This window comes from Chroicocephalus ridibundus, chromosome 1, assembly GCF_963924245.1.
Source record: "Chroicocephalus ridibundus chromosome 1, bChrRid1.1, whole genome shotgun sequence".
NCBI lineage: Eukaryota > Metazoa > Chordata > Aves > Charadriiformes > Laridae > Chroicocephalus > Chroicocephalus ridibundus.
The window spans coordinates 80,943,808-80,966,919 of record NC_086284.1 but is presented as its reverse complement, the minus strand read 5'-3'; the positions used below and the strand labels follow the sequence as shown (position 1 = coordinate 80,966,919).

Below are 23,112 nucleotides of genomic sequence, written 5' to 3'. Positions count from 1 at the left end.
CTAAAATAAGGCCATTACTGGACTTTGCAAGATTTTCAGAAGGATAAACCTGCAAACTGTCAAAGTATGATATTCAATAGAATAATTTTAGTTGTAAAAAAACCTGTAAATGTTGCTGATTTAGATAAATGTCATAATCCAAGTATTTCAAGTATCATAATCCATTTTTCATCATGTATTTCATTTTACTATAATCCATGTTTTAAGTATTGTAATGCATTTTCTACAACTAAAGATAAACTAAAGATTACTAACCTTTTATCCAAACTAAAAAGATAAAACTTGAGAATGAAAATCAAAACAATGCATGAAGTCTCGAAGTTTTCCTTTGAAGTTTAAAAGTGACCATTGCAAACAGGACTCCAAACAGAATTCTATGTGCTTTCTATATTTGTTTAAAAAAAAAAAAAAAGGTCAGCTATTCAAACCCTCAATTTCAGCATGACACAACAGCTACATTTTCTTCTCTCCCTCATTCACTTGATTCTAACCTTAGTCGTCTTACGTTGACCAGCTCTGTTAGGATGAATTCTTGCAGATAATTTTTTTTTAGGAAATTCCAAGCCTTTATGGTAAAACGTCCCTCTCTCAGCACAATCCAAACCATCTTCACTTCTGTGAAACATGTTTCTCCACATCCTCATGCATAAGCCCATGCCTTCATGGCAGACATACAAATAGTCCTTACTGATGAAACTGATTTTCTCTGGAAAAAAAAGTTTTGTTTATCTTTGGCCGCCTTCTAAGTTGCTTTTTGAAAACTGACCTGAACACACATGGGCTACAGTTGTTTCTGAATCATAAAGGTAGATGCTCTTAGAGCCTTTGGCTACAGCTGAAAATTGGCTTTAGTAGCAACTGCATTGTTTTCACTATCCAAAAATCATTGTCAACTATAAATATGACATGCAATTTACCACTCAGTATTATAAAACTGTCAGTATCATCCTCTACAGGTGTAACTCATAACTTTAAACTTTTATACAATACTTCTGGATCAAAATTAAGTTTGGGGATTAGGCTTTGAGTAATCAGACAATAAAAACATGTTATTGCATAGTACACCTAATGCAAATAAAAAAATGGGAGGAGCTTTCACGCAAAAAGCATTGTTTTAGCTTCTAAGTTGGGGATGCTGTATAACACAGACAGGGAAATGCTACAGCAAATTCCATTTTTATATAAATGCCTTAATATCCACAGTCTACATACTGTAGACAGGAATTGCATTTTCCCTTAATACAACATAACCATGTCTGTGGCTAAAAAGTAACAGCTGCTAAGCTGAATGTTGGGATAATTTGAGAGATGGAGAAGTAAAGAAAGGGCATGAAAGTGCCTCCATGGACAGCTGTAGGAAAAACAATGGACCTAGACCCCAGTTGGACTAAAGCATGTTCAGTTCTAAGACACTGTGGCCATGAGGAACTAATGAGTCCTAATTTTGTTTTCCAGAGCCTTGTAGAATTGGAGAAAAAAAGTATTCAAAAAAACCTCCACGGAGTGTTGAGAGAAAAAGTAATTTTTAGAGAAAAGTAATTCTTCACACAGGTAGATTTATTTAATCACAATGTCTTGTTTAGCATTTCTACCTCATACTTTTGTAGAGCTAGGCTCAAAATCTTCATCAGACTATTTTAGTTAGAACAATTGTCTGATAATATTTTTATCTATTTATAAAATTGGCAGTAGCAAAATCTTCATGAGACCATACTTTGCTGTTCCCTCTCTCTACTTAACTTTGTGTATATGTATCATGGTAGTGTTTTAGAAGGTCCACCAAATGGTTAATTAACTGTGTGGCTTTTGGAAGATATAAAGTATTTAAAGTTTGGAATTAGGGGTGGCACTGTTTCTGTTCTGTGTTTCTGTTCAGAAAAAGAAGAAAAAGGTGTGAATCAACTCAAACCTTCTAAAATTACAATTCTATAAGGAAAGGCTAGAGTAGAGAATTACATTTGGTTTGGAATCATCAGCAGCACAGTAGATCAAGACATTGTTGAGCCCAAACTATAAAGCTTGGCTGGCTAAGTAGTTTTGCTATGAGGATATGCACTGTTGCTAAGGTAACTACAATGCTTTTAGGACTGAGATTCAGCCTCCACTTGCCACCGAACAGGACCATATGGATGAATCTGAGCTACAGAGTGATACTCTGGTACATCATACGATGTCATTGAAGAAAGCCTAGATAATATAATTAAGTTAATCTTGAAGACTCTATTGAGTCTTAAAGACTTTACTCTTCTCACTAGCAAGTGAGATGATTGAGAAGTTTGCTTCCGTGATATCATACCATTTAAAAATTAAGGTATAACAGACAGGTAACAGGTTGTACATGAAAAATTAGCACACCCTTGGTAATGTTAAAATTATCTTATGGAGGACTAACATTTCCTAATGCTAAAAGGGTCAGCCTTTCTTTATTACCCTAGTGCTAATTCGAAGTATCATGATCTTTATGGGTTTTTTTATGGTCTTGTTGACTTTTAATGTTGTGACTGCACCATTATTTCTAACTTCCCTCTCCTACTATGAATGCTGGAAACCTATTTTGCTTTAAAATGCCAATGATGTTGAAAAGAAGTGAGTGAGTGAGTGAGTGAGTCTCATACATGTTTGCATTAGAGTTCCCCATCTAGGAGACAATGGAGTCAACGAGCTTTTACACAAATCCATCCACAAAATTTCTCTACTAAGAACAACAAAACTAGAAACAAATTTAAAAAACTGTGGGTTTTTCTGCCTTTCAGTTTTAAGAAAGTCTGGATGTTTTAACAAAAGTTACTTGAATATTGTAATGCATTATGTGTCCTCTAATAGTTTGAGACCAAATAAAAATTGGTCTGAAATCAACAGGGAAGTCACTGTTTGTACTGAGACACGAGCTTTTCTCAGACAGAGGACATTTAGAATCCTAGAATCATAGAATTGTCTAGGTTGGAAGGGACTTTGAGTCCCTTCCCATTGAGTTCAACCATTAACCTAACACTGCCAAAACCACCACTAAACAATGTCCCCAAGCACCATGTCTACCTGTCTTTTAAATAGCTCCAGGGATGGTGACTCAACCACCTCCCTGGGCAGCCTACTCCAATGTCTGATAACCCCTTCTGTGAAGAAATTTTTCCCAAAACTGATCCCAAACCTCCCTGGTGCAACTTGAGGGCATTTCCTCCTGTCCCATTGCCCATCACTTACAATTCAATATTTCTGGTTGTGTTGGCTTTCCAAAGTACTGATGAGGACTTACATTCAGAAGGACCTACACAGTAGAGAGTGCACATCATCCACAGATGCACACTGGCCTCCAGCATAATACTGTCCAAGTGCACCCACCCTCCAAACCCCCACTGTTTTCTTCTATAATTATTTCTAGTGCCTTTCATGTCACGGTCTTTTATAGCATACTGAGAAGTCATCTTGCTCTTGATAATCAGGTTTCCAGGGAATTTCTCTAACAAACAAACACTTTGCTTTATTTTCTAGGAGTAACAGGATGTCAGAGGCTGTGGCACTCAAAATACCCTATGTGGGTTTGTGCATGCATTAACTACTTCCCTTGAAGAACATTGCCTAAGACAACATATGCCATTTGAATCCGATTTTAAAATTAGGATGAATCAGCGCTATGTCCTGAATGTAACATGCAGAATGCTGCAGGCTCAAGTCCAACAGTGAACTGGAGATATTTTTGGAAGTGTAATGCTCCAGAAATTGTTAAAGATCCACTTTTTATGTTACTTGTCTGAGCTTAAATTCATCTTTGAAAGTTGCAGTGCATTTTTATCTATTCTTTTACATAGTTGCTATTTATATTTGCTTTGACTACTGATAACTATAAATAGATAAAAAATTATTAGACAATTGTTCTAACTCAGATTTTTTTTCTATTTAACTGTTAGCAGTGGAGTATATAGAAAAAAAAAATCTATAAGATTTTTTTTTTGTACTCTCACAAGTGCATGACACAATACCTGACAGCAAGCCATTCAAGCTGAAGTTTAAATAATACTGAATTAGGTACTTCAAATGCCTTTGCCTTTATATGATCACTGAAACCTGTCAACTTTTCTCTGTTCACTAAGAACATTACCAATTTAGGTCAGGATGTCTTGGATTCAATAGACTAGTATGTTATGGTTGCTATTTTTATATGAAAAAAAAGCACTATGATATGATCGCTGAAAATCTGTGTGTATGTCAATGCCAAAGGACATTTACCACGGTCTTTCACTAGGGGAATGGCTCTCTGAGACAAAAGTATTAATGCATCAATTTTACTATGACTAAATAAGTCTGTTCTTTCTAGCTAGAAAGCAAAAATTTTTGTGACAATAGGAAAATCTTACTCCTTCAAATGTTTATTTTTTCTTTCTTATCCTTTCCCATCTGTTCTTTTCTGAAAAAAAGGGATGAGGTTGGTGCAAGAAGATTTGATTAAAAAAAGATATTTCTTTGTAAGAAAACAAAATGTTTCCTTGACAGCAGTTATAGTTACATGGTAGTATTATCTGTCTTTTGCAAAAGAAGATGATCTTGGATCCAACTTCTATTAAATTTGCCTTCCTTTGTATTACTAAGGAATGCAAGCAAGTAACTATAATTGCTGGCATTCTCAGGGTCAATGTGAATGCTTCCTAATCTGTAACAGCATCCTCTATGTACTTTGCTCACCTCAGAGAAAGCAAGTAAACCGTAAATGGAAAAAGCTCCTCAGGGACGCAAGCAAAAGAAAAGGAAAAAACTAGGTAAGAGCATGGGTTCTGCCAATGGGTCTACTGGGTATGACAAGCACATCCCACAGATTACATACGAAGTTACCATAGCATTCATTCACCGTATGGCAAAGAATACAATGAAGAAATTGCTCTCCTATTACTAAGAAAGTAACGAGAAGGAGGGTGGGAAACCCACTTACGAGGCTTCAGAGAACGTGTGAATTGAAATTTCTTTTTTATATTAGAGAAAGTAGAAGAAATATTAAGAGATATTTCTAACATACCAAATATTTAGCAATATCTCCAATACTTTCTACTTTAGAGAAAACAGAACTGCTACTTTACTTCATGGATGCCTGAATGATTATGTTTCTTAAATGCTCTAAGAAGACTGAACAAGAAAGTGTTGGCATTTTCAAACAGAAGTATATTGACACAACTTATACTCCAAAGTATCTCTGACATACAAATTAATGCATATCCATTTGCTACTGACAGACACTAGCCTCACACTGAGAACTTGACTGTAGAAAAAAAAAAAAGATTTTTAATCTGATTCTGTAGGGTTTCATAGAGGTTTCATAGTTTTTGCCACCTGCCTAGACTCTGTCTCCTTCAATCCCTCTTCCTCAGGACAATCTTGTGTTCACAAATTAACATTCCTTAAGCATATGCATTCAGTTTACATTTTTTAACTATTAAGACTCAATGTGATTTTACCAAAAATTAAGCTAAGAATGGCACTGTAAATAACGCAAGCCCTCTTAATAAGGTAACCCTTATTACCTCTTAAGGTATGCATATCATAGTCCTTTTGAGAGCTAAGGAAAAGTGCAAAGTATTCTTTGTACTTCCATTTCTTCAGAAATACGTCACATTTTAATTCCATTTCATAAGAAAGGCTATACCTGTCCAAACCAGAAGCTGCTACAAAATGGCCCTTCTGAGCAGATTTTTTCTGCCTTGTTCTCTCTTCATCATGACTCCAATGTCTTTAGTCAAACAGAACCTGGAGGAACATCTCAAAGAAAACACCTATTCTATAAATTTAGCCTGCACACACAGTCTGAAAGCTACAAACCAGGAAATATTTCTTTCTCATTCTCTTGGTTTTTTTTAACCCGTAATAGCTGATAATGTAGAAAAGGTTAAATGCATGACTAACGAGATCCCCTCATCCCTAGTCAAAGAACAAAGTATCTCTCATGAAATACCGTATACCGTTGGATGCTGGAGGACATTGCAACAGTCAGGAATCACAATAGCTATGAATTCTACAATAATATAGAAAATAACCCCTTGTTGGTGAATTTGATTGAACTATTTTCAGTAATTGCAGAAGATCACAACATACAGGAAACTCAGAATACATACTAACTGAAATGTATCCTATTTGTTAAGTGAGGCAAAGTGGAAAATTTCTATGTGAAGTTTTCCAGTGAACTTCTACTGTCTTTAAAAGTCATTATATTTGCATGATAAGCTAGTTTGATTCTATTGTCTACTGTGCTTCAATTTAACTTGCCATAGCAAGTCTCTTTCTTTTGTTTACTGAATGATATTTTCCACTGCATAATGAAATCCATTTTGAAATAGAAAAGGTGAAGTGCTGCTAGTAAAGTCACTCTAGCATTTATCAAGAACATTAGTATTTTTTATTAGTAGTACCAAAATACTGTGAAGATTATTATTTCTTTCTGGTACAGACTGTATTGCATTACATTTGTCAATGTTTATTGCACAGGATTACAATATATTCCCTCCTTATCAAATGAAAATTTTGCGCGCAATGAGAAGAGCCTGAAAGATGCAGTAGTTCCATTCAACTGTAGATTTGCTCTGTATCTGATGAATTCTCTCCTTATAATTAAGTTGTCATAGCAATGCATTTTTAATAGTATTGATTCATATGCCAGTAATGTTCTGGAGACAGAGCTCTTTCTAGTTTTTTAGTATTCAGTTATGCTAAATTATAACTTTAGCAAATACAAAAGTACTGGTCTACTTGCACTATCAGAACATGTGATCAGAGTTAAATTAGGCCAAAGCATAACCTGGCACACACATCTAACAGAAAGCTGCATAAAACTTCGGGTGACTCATCTCAAGAAAGTAAAGGCAAATCCTACACCTGCTTTGTTTTAAATGTAAATTTTTAATGATTAAAAAACCCTAAATGATTGCACCTTACTAGTCAGAACGAAAAAGTTTGGGATTTTTTTTTTTCCCAAAGGTGTTGCTTTCATATATTGGTACTTATATGGTACACCAGGCAGCTGTGGAGAATAAGGATTGATAACGGCAAATCACAGCACTTTGTTGACTCTGTTTTAGCATGTCTTCTTCTCGGTATTTTTAACAGATCAATTAAATTGCACATATTTATAAAGTTTCAAAATAACAGGAAATCATCCTCCAAGGACTAGGACTGTATGTCATTGCTGTTTCCAAGGCACTGATAACAAGTGTCAGCATGCATGAGTCTGTGAGAGCGAGACATGAATCATGAGCAATGAAAATTGCCTAATATTTCATTCCTTTTTTAATTCAGGATGTGAAGATTAATGTGCATTATTTTTTAGTATCAGGCAAAATGTAAGTGAATCAAAGAGAAATGAAGAAGAAAATGGTGTTAGCTTATTTTCTATGTCTGAGAAAGAAAAGGTGTAGAGGAAAAAGAGATTCTTTTTCTCACATCTCTCTAGAAAGGATGAGGCTTAAATTTTGAAGTGTTGGTTGAGAAGAGCATTACATAGCACACATCTTCTAAACACTCCTTCAACAGGCTGATGAAGGGGAAAGTATATTGTGAATGCAGTAACTGACCTAACTAATATGTCTTAATGAAGATGTGTATTGATTTGGTTATGAGGACTACTTAGCCTCTAAATATATAAATGTAAAATGGTAATTGTTTACTCTGAAGTTACTGACCTTCCCTGGACGATGTGAGAAACACACCTCTAAGTCAGTCTTTAGAAACTTGCAAGCAGGGGAAAGGTGTGCAAATACTATAAATTTTTCATACACTAAATGTGCCTGTTTCATATATATAGTCTAAGACTGAAAAATTAAACCTTTTTTTTTTTTTCTTCAGACTGAAGCACAGTGGAAATCTATCAATGGCAAAGATAGTTACTAAGGGAACTGATGGAGGCAACAAGATACCAAATGGCTAAGCAAAACTTTAGCTTCCCTCTCGTTTCCAGATATATGCATTTTTCCCTAGGATCAAAGGTAATTCTAAACTTTGAGTATCTAAGAAAAAAAGTGGAATACACAAGCTGAAGCTAACATACAAACTAAGATTTCCCAGAAAATAAACAAAGTAAGAAATATGAGAATATATGCATTAATAAGTGCATATATGCAATATATGCACCTTTACCCTTTATTTAGAATGGAATGTACTTTAGTTAATAAATAAATAAAGAAGAAAAATTTTCCTTAGCTGTTATAAGCTTCTATGAATCTCTAGCTGTTGCTGCTTTGTTCTTCAAAAAGTGTATCTTTAAAATGAATAGAAATTGCAAGTTTAATGAAGGGGTCAGCAATCTATAATTTAGTCTCAGACAAGTTCCACAACTGGGTCCTTCTAATAAGGGCCCATCACCAGAGCAGTGCAGAAGATGCTGAACATGGCTGGGGTTATTAATTTCACACCACCACCGTTTCTTCTGCTAAGCCTCAGGTGTAGTGGGAGGCAGAGATGGTCAGCATTTGGCCTGCATGTACAGGCATAATCTTCAGGTGGTTATGGTTTTACACAATTCCAAAGCACCTGTAGTCAACCTAGTTAACTATCTGGGGGACACAGATCAAGAACAACACAAGGCTTTCCTGGTCTAAAAGATCATTTAAAGTACACAGAAAGAGACAACTGTTTCCTGATGGCATTTTTTTAAAGAATGTCCTGATTTTTCTTAGATAAGGAATATCGCCTCTTCAAGACTATCCTTAAGAATGTTAACTATACGCTTCTGAAGTTTTCTGTGAATTAAATGCTATTTGCCTGACTACAGTCATTGGCAAGGTGCAACTAAAATATTAGAGATCCTACAGTCATTTCTGCATACTGGAAAATGTGTGTGCTCATGGAGGAACGTGATACTTAGGCCACAAAGCATGTTGGACATGGAATACATGTAGAGTTAGGAATGGTGATCAGTCTACACTCAGACCCTGAAGACTTACAGGCTTGTAACTGATAACAGTAGCATGCTGAGGTTAAGTGAAACTTGCAAAATTTTCCAGCTCTCTAGTCTGTCTTTAAAGAACATGGACTCATTCACTTTCTCGGATGTTATCCTAAGTATAGGGAATGAACTGTTGCTATAAGATACTTCTAACTTCTTTGCTGCTAGGCAAAATTCTGCAATGTTTTGAATTAAATATTTGAAATAATTGCTTCTCCAGGAAAAAAAAAGAAAAAAACAATGCGTTATATTTCTGCTTTACTTGTGTTCATTTTTGCATACTAAATGTCACTTACTAGTAGCTGAAACAGTGACTGTGGGTGGGCACTGAGATTAGCTGTAAAGAGCTAGCTGTGGTGGGAGGCTAGGAGGCAATAATACTCTAGAGCAGTAGTACAATGCACCTTGAACTTATCAGTTGCTTCATATAGAGCTCCTGAGATATCAGAAGAGAACCCAACCGTGCTCATTTTTCCACAGGAGTACCCACAGCAATGCGGATAGCATCAGGTGTGTACAGCTGTAATGCAAGCACATTTGTCTCTATACAACAATAACACATGGGAGAGAGATAAACAGGGGAAAAGCTTTAGCTGACTGCAACAAATATCTTTACAAATATGATTGCATTGTCTACATGGAAAAGGCATTTTTGAAGATCTGAGACTGGACAAGTAAGAAAAAGAAGGTGTTGAGCACTGCCAGGGGACTGCTGTGGGTTTGGGGTGAAAAGGACCTTAAGGATCATCTAGTTCCAACCCCCCTGCGACAGGCAGGGACACCTTCCATTAGACCAGGTTACTCAAAGCCCCATCCAGCCTGGCCTTAGACACTTCCAGGGATGGGGCATCCACAGCTTCTCTGGGCAACCTGTTCCAGTGTCTCACCACCCTCACAGTGAAAAATTTCTTCCTGATATCTAATCAAAATCTGCCCTCTTTCAGTTTAAAACTGTTACCCCTTGTCCTGTTGCTAGGCTCCCTGATAAAGAGTCCCTCTCCACCTTTTCTGTAGGCCCCCTATAAGTACTGGACGACTGCTGTAAGGTCTCCCCAGAGCCTTCTCTTCTCCAGGCTGAACAACACAGCTCTCTCAGCCTGTCCTCATAGGACAGGTGCTCCAGCCCTCTTTGTGGCCCTCCTCTGGACTTGCTACAACAGGTCCATTTCCTCCTTATGTTTGGGGCCCCAGAGCTGGATGCAGACATCCAGGTGAGGTCTCATGAGAACGGAGTAGAGGGGGAGCATCACCTCCCTCGACCTGCTGGCCACACTTCTTTTGATGCAGCCCAGGATACAGTTAGCTTTCTGGGCTGTGAGCACACATTTCTGGCTCATGTTGAGCTTCTCATCCACCAGTAACCTCAAGTCCTCCTCGGGGCTGCTCTCAATCCAGTTTCTGCCCAGCCTGTATTTGTGCTTTACCTACTGTCACACTGCAATGTAGACTGACAAGGCAGTATAGCAAAAACCCTTCTATACAAATCACAATCTACAGTGTTGTCCCTCAGGTAAATACACTGGACTAGTCCCTCATCTTTGCTCCCATTCATTTCCCATTAAACTTCCCTTCAGTGTACAACAAAACTGACCCTTTCCTCGGACAAGGGGTACTTCATCTTGCAAAGGTGTATGTTTGAGAAAAACAGATTCTCTGCCTGCCTGGAGCTCTGCCTACTTCTCTCCTCATCATGATGTGGCATAATTTAATCCAAACTCAGATACAAAATGGTACTAGGTATCCACAACTTCCTATTGCCTGGTTCTTCCTTATGATTATTTATCAAATGCAAGATATATAGGCAAAGTAGTGGTAAATAAATGTTATATGTATTATTTTCCCTTTTCTTAGTTTAAAGTCCAAGACAGGTAGAGAGTCAACCTAAAGATGACCAAGAAGACAAAGTTTCCAACTCATTTTAAGTTTGCACATCAACTATTAAGCAAGTCCTTTTGCAAGGTACTTAAAATGGTACACCAAGTCTTGTCTTGGATCATCGTATTGAAGCTGTAATACAAGTCATCACTTTGAGTGTCAACTGAGAGTAGACAAATGTGTGTTTCACTTCATTCAGCACAGAGGTTTTTATAGAAAGGGAAACAGGCTTGGTTAATGTGGAAGTTGCTACCAGAAACAGCAAGCTGTTAGTTAAAAATGAGCAAATCAGTGGGAAATGCTTTTTTCCTTGGCTTACAAAGTGGAATTCTATTGTTCATAGAAAGCATGAAAAGAGACCCTTTAATACTGTATTCATTTATGGGATAATTGTGACTTTGACTCAGTGATGCTCCTATTTGTTGCTATTCCAATAATAAAAATGGCCAGGCTGACATCATACTTGTGCTGTTACTCAGCAAGACATCCTATTACCTGTGCATTTTTAGGAAGATGTAACACTTAACCTTGACTACTTCATCCTGTAACACAGACTCTCTCTCAGGCAATTTTTTATAAAAAAGTTTCAGATACCATAGATCTCAGTATTGTACCAATACGTAATATTAATGCATAGCAACAAAGTAATGTCAAAGAGTAAAATGGTGAATAGGTGCATTCTAGCAAAAAGAAAAGTGAAAAAGAAGGAAAAAGGGTAGATATTTTAAACAATTTCTTTGTTACTATAGCCCAAGGCTTCTTCCTGATTCTTTTTAAGCTGCAATAAGAATTATACGAAATATTTAAAATGCGAACAGGCAAGTTTACTTACTGTTTCTGGGATGCCAGCGCACTGCATTTAAATATGCATTACAGTAGTGGAAGAGAAATTCATGCTTGGATCGGGTAACTTTTCCTTGAAGTAAGGGCATCAGATCATGTCCATCAATAATTCTGAGTAAGATATCATTTCAAAGTCAGAACAATAACACAAACCTCACTTTACTGAGACGATATTATAACTCTGCATTTCTTCTACTTAAAAAAAAATATTCTGAATGGCCACCTCCAGTTGGTCAATTCAGAGAAAAACCTTTAGGTGCTCTTCCCTTTGATTTTTACATAATTTAAGGAAACATTAATTTTATGCTTTGCCATTAGGAATGGTTGTATCCTAAATACATTTTTACCTTTTCTCTCTTTTTTTTTTTTTTTTTCTGAGAAAGTGACCAGACATATGTGAATAAATTGTTACAACACAGTCCTCCAGGTATATCTGCTCAAGCTGTTTGGGATCACCATTCTGAGTAGGACTCTTCAGAAAGGATGGGCAGGAAACCATCCTAGAATTCCTAAAGCTATGTTGTCCAATAACTCTGCTTTCTGGGTGCATCCCTGGCTGTGGGGGTCTGTTGATTTAGAATCTTTCCCACTTTCAGTTTGTTGTGTTTTCTGCCTGAGTAATGCACTGGTCTCACCCCTGTTGATGGGGAAACGGGTGTCTCCAGTAATATATCTCCAGTACCCTCGCATTCGCACAACTACTGGTTTCAGGGGGATATCACAGAAATAACAGAATGATCGGGGTTAGAAGGGACCTCTGGAGATCATCTAGTCCAACCCCCCTGCCAGAGCAGGGTCACCTAGAGCAGGTTGCACAGGAACGCGTCCAGGTGGGTTTGGAATGTCTCCAGAGACGGAGACTCCACCACCTCTCTGGGTCGCCTGTTCCAGTGCTCTGCCACCCTCAAAGTAAAGAAGTTCCTCCTCATGTTGAGATGGAACTTCCTATGTTCAAATTTATGCCCGTTACCTCTTGTCCTGTTGCCGGGCACCACTGAAAAGAGCCTGGCCCCATCCTTCTGACACCCACCCTCTAAGTATTTAGAAGTGTTGATAAGGTCCCCCCTCAGCCGTCTTTTTTCCAGACTAAAAATACCCAAATCCCTCAGCCTTTCTTCATAAGAGAGGTGTTCACATGCCCTAATCATCTTGGTAGCCCTTTGCTGCACCCTCTCCAGCAGTTCCCTGTCCCTCTTGAACTGGGGAGCCCGGAACTGGACACAGCACTCCAGATGTGGCCTCACCAGAGCAGAGTAGAGGGGGAGGATGACCTCCCTCCACCTGCTGGCCACACTCTTCTTGATGCACCCCAGGATGCCATTGGCCTTCTTGGCCACAAGGGCACATTGCTGGCTATATGAGACTTCTTTCTGATAACTTATTTTTCTTCTTTAAGGAAGTACCACCTCCTTTCTATTTTAACCTGCTGCCTCACAGTGACTGAATCCTAATTGCAGTCCTTCCTCTTATTTCTCAGGAAGAATTCAGTGGAGTGATAGGAATTCAACAGCTGGATCAAAAATGCTTCAAGCTAGTCCGTGACGTACCATCAAGCAGTAATTATGGTATCTAGTCTACACAGAAGAATCAGAGTGGAACAACTTGCAAGTGGAAGTTTATTGGGATTTCTATCAGACAGATCAAAATAAAACATTGGTGCTTAGTTTTCACTCAAGCAATATGGAAACAAAGTGCATAAGAACTGCTCACTTTAAGAACAATCTGAACAGCTCAGGTTCAACAGAGTTACTGCTTGTAGGGGATCTCTCGGGACCAGCCTGACTAATTTTTCATGTCTTACACATGCCCTGCCCTGCCATTTCCTTCAAGCACTCAATGAATCATCATTAGCAGAGTGTCTCTGCTCACCACTGGTTTTTCCCACGTGGATTCTGGATGCTTTGTGCTCAAAAGCTGTTTGTGTATGGTAGATGTGTTCAAAGCATATGCATATCAGCAGGTTTCTCCACTTATTGGACGGCAACAGAGTGTAGGTGGAGACACCTTGCTGCTGAGACTGCTTATCTGCTGAGCAAGACAAAGCACAGGTATGTAGGAGTGTCAGTAAAGCATCTTATGAATTTTCAAAGTCCAGTGGGTTTTCTTATCAGGCTGCAAAACTCTGTCAGAGAGTATTTGTACCCACTTGGTAAAAAACCTGTGAGAAAAGCCTACCTGGCATTTTGAAGTGTTTTCTTATACTAAGCAGGCCGAGGTTGAGCTCGTAAAGTTTAAAATAATTTACCCTTGCAGTTCCTTTTTCTACCACACTCACTCATGCAGAACAGAGCCTTTTTCGATAAATTAATTTTTTCTTTTACTGAATAATTCTAGGCCAATAGTTCAATTTGACATGATGCTGTTCTTGGTGGTATTCTCTTATTTTCTTGTTCCTTGGTGCTTGTTCTGCAAGTTAAGCTGTATTTACATACAACATTTCTGTAAAATATATCAGTATGTCAATATGAAAAGAGACAAAATACTACTGTAAGTAATGACAAAAAGGTGCTTTTAAAATCTAGTTTTTTCTTTCCCTTCTCACTTGTAACTTGATAGACATCAGCAGAACGTATAAAACGCTCATGAGACTTCCTCTAAAACAAAGATAACTACATAGCATACCTGTCAGAGGGTAACTGTGCCTCGGCAAGTTTGACTATGGTAGGAAATATATCCATGTTACTTGTTGGCTCATCCATATAGGCGCCAGCCTGTATCACTCCAGGCCAACGGAGAAGCCCTGGCACACGAATACCTCCTTCCCAGTTCATTGATTTTCCACCTGAAAAATGGAAGTTTTGTTTGCTAAGAAATCAATTCCTTCTTAGAAAAATACCCCCCCACAAGATTCGATTTCCAAATATTAAACATTCTGTCTAGCTAGAATCTTTTAATTAAATTTATCTTATTTTTAACTTGCTAGGTTTAGATTGTCCACCTACAATCAGTACCTTTCTCACAGTAAACCTAGTAATATGTATTAGACAGAGCTTATAAAATGTATTTCATTTACAAACAAAATTAAATAACAGCTGTAGGAGATAAAAAGGCACCTTGCAGGAATCTTCATATAGAATTTGGTCTAGATAGCATGCCACATAGCTATGTGAAGATACAACCAAAAAAAAGCAGGAATCAAAAATAAATTGAAGTATGCTAGGCTGTCTGAGGTGTAAACCCAAAGAAGATGTATGATATTTTATTAAAAATGGTGCTTAATAACTTTAGATAGAAGAAAGAACTAATATAAGTATGTTACCAAATTCTCCAATTCAATGCACTAGGAAGAAATTTGCTGCAGTGGTGGTAGATCTCAGGATGCTGTGAAGACCTTTTTGACTTCTAAACCAACACAGTTGCATCAAATGCACTATCAACTGATTGCTTTCAACACTACACTGCAGACACTTCTTTCGTTTCTAGAACATCCATCACTGCCCAGTCCTCCCGATATCTTTGCAGAAGGGCAATGTTTATTCTATGGCAATATTTCTACCTTTACTTAATATGTGATTGACACAACTCTGTAAAAAGAGCTATCACAAGTACTGCTATTAATGTCTTACAGAGTCATGTGACTATGTACAGCACTTCAGGTTGATGTTTGAAATTAATATCTCATTTGGAAAAATATATTTCTGGTAAACAGGTGGGGTTGGGATCTGGTTAAGCATGGTCTGGGCCAGCCATCTACAACTAAATTGATATTGTTTTATATAATAGAAATGTCTGAAACAAAAGGAATACGTGTGTTGAATCCCTGCCATTAACTGAATCAAACAGCACTTCATGGTTTAAACAAAACTCCTATGAACATATATTTCCTGTATCTCCCTTTTTCAAGTAAAAAAGCAAACAAAAATATAACCTATTAGAAAAAAATATGTCAAGATTTCTGTCTCCTCAGCCCCTTAGACCTTCAAAACACCATATAGATGTTAGTCTCTTCGGTGTCAAGCCGAGGTCTTGCCATACGTACTGTCTATCTTACTCCTCAATGATCTTTTCTATTTCAGCACTGGGGGATTCAGAACCCACCGGTTTGTCTGCAGATTTTTCACTGCTCAATAAGGTTTTCTCCAGGTTTTTGACTGTTGATAAATGTGAGTGGCAACTTCAAGATAGAAAACTCACTTTTGCATAGATCTTTATCCATTTTTTATATATATATATATATATATATAAAATACATATATATATACACAGCCTTGTAGCTGAAAAAAATTTAGCTCATGATTCTTTGTTATATCACATTTTTGCTTACTATTTTCATAAGCTTTATCAGAATGCATAATATTGAATAGTCCGGGACACATCATTATCTAGTCTGACATCAGAAAACTTACACTTTCTAATATCCAACGCTACATCAAGCAACAATCTTTGCTTAAGTTGCTTTTGGAAGGCAGTGCGAAGTTCAGATCTCAAGAAAACTGTCTTTTAGAGCAGTCTTAAAACTTTACTCTTGTCACTGCAGCAAATGCAATTCCATAAAGCACGTGGCTACCTATTCTAAAACTCAGGAATGAGATGCATGGATTATTTTTGTTTACATTCTTGTAAGAAATATGATTTTCAAAACAAAAATGTAGATTAAGTTTACAAAGGTGTTACTTGGTGAGGCTTAAAACACCTGTCACCTATCAGAAAGACGTGTTCACCCAACAGTATGCTGATCAGTTGTTAATACTGTTGGCTTGAGAGTGGTGTAGATGTCAATAGACTGTGTGCATCTTCTGTAGAAAAGATGACTCTATCCATGTACAACAGTCACCAGGATTTTAAAAGTTTGGTGGGAATTATGTGTTATGAAGCAGGAAAGTGTTAAGATAAATATCCTGACTGAACTATGGTTCACAGAAAAACCTGTAGAGAGGGAGTAGTTAAATCTGAATAAAAATACAATAATAAGAACATAACATTACAGATATCCTCAAATTAAGATATTTTTCAGTGAACAGTTACGACAGGGACATGATTTAGTGCATGAGCCGGATCCCAGTTCTGTGTACACATCACAGCAGTTTGTTGGCTGGACTGTATGGACAGACAGAAAACTTTTAACAGCTGATCTATACCATAGGTAGCTTTAAGTGTGAGGTTCCTTTTCTTTCTGTATACCTGTTTGAACCAGTAACTGTGCTAGCTAGATTGGACTGTTTAAATAAATTCTCGTTTTACTGTTGCCTCCTGTGTAATGTGAAGACAGAGCAATTTCAAGGTAAGTGGTGAATCCCATTCCCAGACATGTTGCAATTCTTACAACCTAGATATTGGATCACTTTCACAGCTCCTAGGTTCACAGTACAATTTTCTTGAATGGCTACAGAACAGGACAGAAAACTTGCACATTACCTGAGCACAAAGGGAGCGCTCAGCAAACTCTGCCTCCCTGCTGGGAGGTACAAAAAGCAAAATGGACTTCACAGCAGGGCTAGCTCCTCACTTAGGTCTATGAAGAAGTGACTGCTGTTTTCCTTTCAAAAGACTAATTGGAGCATAATTTTTTGATATCTCTGGAGGTTAGGAATAGCAGGGAACCAGGGCAGGAATTACAGGTCATTGCGGAAGACTGTCTTCTATTATCTATGCCTACGTGGTGTTCATCTTTATTAGAACAGCGTTTAGTGACATCACTAAAGTTGCTTAATGCTGTTATATGATTACAAACCCCTTGATATACGTTGTCTTTAAAACTCTAGCAGTTAAGTGTTGTTCAAGCTACCTGCATTCTTTTTTCCTTAAAAAATAAATCAAGGTTTCACTACCAATGCTTGAAACATGAAGCAAACGTCGGAAATAAAGTTATAATTAGAAGGAAAACAAAAAATCCACAGAAGGCCATTATTTAAAAAATAAAATCTCTTGGTATTTCAGGATCTGACTCCTTACTTTTGTATTTCACTTGGACTTGACAACACTGAAACAGAGAAAAGGCAGCAACCTAGTAGTCTGCATGCCTGTAACTCCAGGCAGCCTAGCTATATATTATCTTTGTTCTCTTATATTCTTCTAAAAATGTTTTTAAAACAGCATAAAACACCCCAGGCTGTATTTTCATGCTTAGCTATCTCTGCTTTCTGAGTAGTTGCACCCTTCAGTGTTATATTGAACAATAGCCTCCATTCACCTTTCCTGAAAAATCTGCAAGAGCAGGCAAAGTACAGACATAGCTCTCTGCTGTCATCCACAACATGATGTCAAATTTCCATTTTAACCTCATTTCAAGTCTTAGCTAAAAGAACATCTTTTTTTTTTATCCCTCTGATTTAAATTGACTGTTATTATCTAACTCTGGGAATAGAGATTTTACAAAGGATGATATATAAAGGGGAACTCTGTGGTATATCACTATTAATATTTTGAATGATGAAAACTATTTAAAATAACTTTCTTACATCACTTGGATTATAACTATACTACCCTTTCGTTCCTTCTTATATTCTTCAAAAAACAAAGCTTCGAAACCCAATTTATTCTCTTGAATGATAGACAACTATAGGAAATTAATTATTCTACCCATCTGCAGTGGACTTTATGTTACAAATATCAACAACCAAAACTGTTTACTATTGCTTACCTTATAAAATGATCAAACAACAATTTATTTTCAATAGCAAGCTCACTCTTTATTTTACTGATTTTTAATCTGTTCCATGTACTGCTTTTGTTAATTTTAAACCTGAGCCGTTCTTGTACAGGTGAACATAATAGACATAGCTCATTTGAACATCTTTTCATCTGATCTTTCTTCCAATCAAGTAAAACGGTCTCTTAGGATATTTTCTGTTTCAGTCAAAATTACAAGAAGGGTTGATTATTTAAAAAACCTGTATCACTTCAGAGAGAATATAAAAATATAGTACTTTTGAAAAAAAGGTCAGTTCCTGCTCTCATTAAAGTCAAAAGTGAAACTTCAACTAATATCACTAAATATGCAATGGCAGAGTTACTGAGGCCAAAGTAATGTTCAGCTTTATTTCTCTGTGGCATACAGATAGGAAATGATCTACTAATAGCTTCAAGAAACACTGCTGAACGAACACTGCACTATACGAAATTGTCTAAAAATAATAAACTTCAATAAAATACTGGGTAACTGATTCCTCCAGTCCTTGTTTAGCTCTTACAGGTCTGTAATAGATTTAGAAAAAGCAGGGTCTAAATCCTTAAGAAACATTCATCATTATTTTTCACGGATATTAACAAAGTGAACATGCATATACCTATTTCTAAGGCACAGAGCACTTAAAATGAATGTTGTTCAAATGGTTTCCCATTATCAGTGTTTGACTCCATTTCCATTAGCAGCAGAACTCATGACCCAATCTAGTAGGATGACAGTAGCCAAGTGCCTGTACCTATTGTCCTAAATGCTTCATAAATACAAAGAAAGACAATGTTTCCAATGTGCAGTTCCAAAGTACAGGCAAAATATATTTAGTTACATATCCAAAAGAAGCTGACAGTAAGAGTATTAAGAGATGCAAGGAGACTCCATAGAAAATCCCATATGTAACAGAGTGGGATAGGTATCAACAAGTGATAATGAGGGAGGAATTTCACTGTTTGCACGTGTACCCGTGAAATAGTATAATAAGAAAAAATGTGGAGAAACACTTTTAATGCCTTCACTATTTACTGTTATAAAATATGTAACGGGAGAAACATATTTTATAACACACTGAAGCTAATTCAAGAAATGAGTCACTAAGCAACTAAATAAAAATTACCAAAAAATAATCAGATTCAATATCTCACGGTACCAAAGAAGAATATAATGGCATTGTTTAGACCAGTCATTTTAAGCTGCTTGATTATTCAATTGAGAGAATACCTAAAAACACCTAAGTAGATGTCAGCGCAGATATCCTGGATATCACATACAAAAACAGTATCTCAAAATTCCATACATTTTAACAGAGAAATGTCACAGAACAGAGAAAAAAATTGCTGGAGAAATTACATAGAAAGTTTTAAGAAGAGACTTCAGTTAAACACAATAGTTTCCATATTTCAATGTGAAAATGTTAACAGTAACAGGATAAAAAGGACCGTAATTCATATGTTATAAGTCATAATAACATATATGTTATAAATAACTTAGAGTTTATAAATGATGCATCATATATGACTTATATGCCAATAGATGAAAAAGCATGGATGATCCAGTACGAACAATAATGAGCTAAATAGGAAAATACATTGACAGAAAGATTTTTCATAAAAATATATCATGAACTGTCAGTTTCCAAAGGAACTAATAGGCCCAAAGGACAAAAAGGACCCATTGGCCCAGTAAGTCCACAAGAATTACTAGGTTTCTGAGAGAAACTGACCATTTCTCTGAGCAGTTTCTGATCAAAACACTAAGTAGCCAGGAAAAATATATTATCCTGTATGCACCTAGAAATACTTCAGGAGTTCAGGTGGGAAGGTCTTGAGTTGTTGGGAAGAAATTCTTACTAAAATAGCCACTGATTTCTTGGTTTAGAGGCTGGAATTAGATTTAAACCTTTGAAAGATCTTTGACAAGGACCTTCAGGAAAAGTTTCTGGAACATTAATCACGGGTTAGGAGACAAAAGGTTGTCATGAATCAAAATCTGACTAACAGGCAGGAAACAAAGAGATAAAACAAACAGCCTATGACACTTTGCAAAAATGTCAATAGTAAGCTACTTTGATGCTACTCTGTATTGAAGTTCCTTGTTATTTTAATATATTTACTTCAATTTTGGAAGGGTAGTGAGCTCCAGAATGGAAAAATTAATGTATGACACTAAGTATCACAGGTTGATCAAATTCAAAAGAACAGATAATAGACTTCACACCAAGTTGGATGAACAGGAAACAGGATTCAAGTTCAAATTCTGTAAAAATATTTGCAGTACAATAAAGATTAGAGAAAAAGTAACTTAACTAGGGTCTGTGGTCTTAGCTATACAAACCATAACCTTCACTGATCGATAGATGAGGGGAGGGCGGTGGATGGTGTCTACCTTGACTTAAGCAAGGCATTCGACACAGTCTCCCACAGCATCCTCATAGGGAAGCTTAGGAAGAGTGGGCTTGATGAATGGACAGTAAGGTGGATAGATAACTGACTGAAAGACAGAGCTCAGAGGGTCATGACTAGGGGCACAGAGTCTAGTTGGAGGTGAGTGATGACTGGTGTTCCCCAGGGGTCAGTACTGGGTCCAGTCCTCTTCAATATATTCATCAATGACCTGGATGAGGGGATAGAGTGCACCCTCAGCAAGTTTGTCGATGACACAAAGCTGGGAGGGGTGGCTGACACACCAGAAGGCTGTGCTGCCATATAGAGAGACAGGCTGAAGATTTGGGCAGAGAGGAACCTTATGAAATTCAACAAGGGCAAGTGTAGGGTGCTGCACCTGGGGAGGAATAACCCCATGCACCAGGACAGGTTGGGGGCTGACCTGCTGGAGAGCAGCTCGGTGGAAAGAGACCTGGGAGTCCTGGTGGACAACAGGATGACCATGAGGCAGCAATGTGCCCTTGTGGCCAGTAAGGCCAATGGCATCCTGGGGTGCATCAAGAAGAGTGTGGCCAGCAGGTCGAGGGAGGTCATCCTCCCCCTCTACTCTGCCTTGGTGAGGCTGCACCTGGAGTCCTGTGCCCAGTTCTGGGCTCCCTGATTCAAGAAGGACAGGGAACTGCTGGAGAGGGTGCAGCAAAGGGCTACCAAGATGATTAGGGCATGTGAACACCTCTCTTATGAAGAAAAGCTGAGGGATTTGGGTATTTTTAGTCTGGAAAAAAGACGACTGAGGGGGGACCTTATCAACACTTCTAAATACTTAGAGGGTGGGTGTCAGGAGGATGGGGCCAGGCTTTTTTCAGTGGTGCCCAGCGACAGGACAAGAGGTAATGGGCACAAACTTGAGCATAGGAAGTTCCACCTAAACATGAGGAGGAACTTCTTTGCTTTGAGGGTGGCAGAGCACTGGAACAGGCTGCCCAGAGAGGTGGTGGAGTCTCCATCTCTGGAGACATTCCAAACCCACCTGGACATGTTCCTGTGCAGCCTGCTCTAGGTGACCCTGCTCTGGCAGGGGGGTTGGACTAGATGATCTCCAGAGGTCCCTTCCAACTCCTACCACTCTGGGATTCTGGGATTCTGTGATTCATTGCATACTTAAGAAAAAGGACCTATGCAAAGACTAATGCTTAATGCACATCTGTAATCAGTAAGATGCATAGGCAAAAGTTTTCTACAGGATGAAATGGATAATATTAAGAAGAAAGTATATAAACAAGTAGTGATACTTCATGGAAAAACCCAAAAGGCAACATTTGCAGAGCTATCTTAAAAGAACATATTGCACAATTAGAAATAGTTCACAGAAGAAAATAACAAGAAATTAGGGACAAGAAAAAACTCATCAGTTAAGATTGATGCAAGACACTGACAAGACAATTATTTCTGAACTAAGTATTAATGGGAAATAGGCACAATAAAAATATGCAAAACAAAGGTAAGATGGGGATGGTATAATAAGTTTTCCCTCCTTTATCCTATATCAGTGAGGAAACTATTAAACTTCCAGGACATGTTCCATGAAATTTGCAACTGCCCTATTTCAAAATAGTACATGAAAGCACTGTGTTCTCTATATTGTGGATTTCATTGCTGAAGGATTTAGGCTACACTAAGAATTTAGAAAGACTCAAAGTGGATTTTCATCTTTATATGATGAAGATTTACATAACTAATACTAAAACTCTTTGTAGAATCTAAATTGTCAGGATTCACATCTTAAACCAAGGTCATACTATCTCGGATTAGGAAGAGCTCTAAGGGATCTTCATCTTCTTTATTCACTACACAGCTCCTGCATCTTCCTCCTAGGCTTATGATCCTGCTAACTGTCAGAAAAAGGCCACTGGAAAAAGAGGCCACGATTTTGATCCACCGCTTCAATATTCACAGAATCACAGAATTGTTGCAAAAGACCTTTAAGATCATCAAGTCCATCCTTAAACCTAATGCTACCAAGTCCACCACTAAACCATGTCCCTAAGTGCCACACCTACACGTCTTTTAAATATCTCCAGGGATGGGGACTCAATCACTTCCCTGAGCAGCCTGTTCCAATGCTTGATAATCCTCTCAGTGAAGAAATTTTTCCTAATATCTAATATAAACCTCCCCTGGTGCAACTTGAGGACATTTCCTCTTGTCCTATCACCTGTTACCTGGGAGAAGAGACCGACCCCCACTTCCCTACAACCTCCTTTCAGGTAACTGTAGAGTGTGACAATGTCTTTCCTCAGGCTCCTTTTCTCCAGGCTAAACAAATCCAGTTCTCTCAGCCCCTCCTCATAAGACTTGTGCTGTAGATCCTTTACCAGCTTCACTGCCATTCTCTGGACATGCTCCAGCACCTCAATGTCTTTCTTGTAGTGAGGGGCTCAAAACTGGACACAGTACTTGAGGTGGGGCCTCAGCAG

The 23,112-nt window shown here is 37.7% G+C and overlaps 1 protein-coding gene across 7 annotated transcripts in view; it reads right to left on the bottom strand.

Annotated features, from left to right (window-relative positions):
- STS (steroid sulfatase) overlaps window positions 1–23,112 on the bottom strand; it is a 118,448-nt gene that overhangs the window by 19,416 nt on the left and 75,920 nt on the right. For all 7 annotated transcript variants that reach the window (XM_063341164.1, XM_063341192.1, XM_063341220.1 and 4 more), the window contains 2 exons: window positions 14,258–14,417; window positions 11,625–11,746 (listed from right to left, as the gene is read on the bottom strand). In XM_063341164.1, coding sequence (XP_063197234.1) covers window positions 11,625–11,746; window positions 14,258–14,417 — 282 coding nt within the window. The remainder of the gene's footprint in view (window positions 1–11,624; window positions 11,747–14,257; window positions 14,418–23,112) is intronic.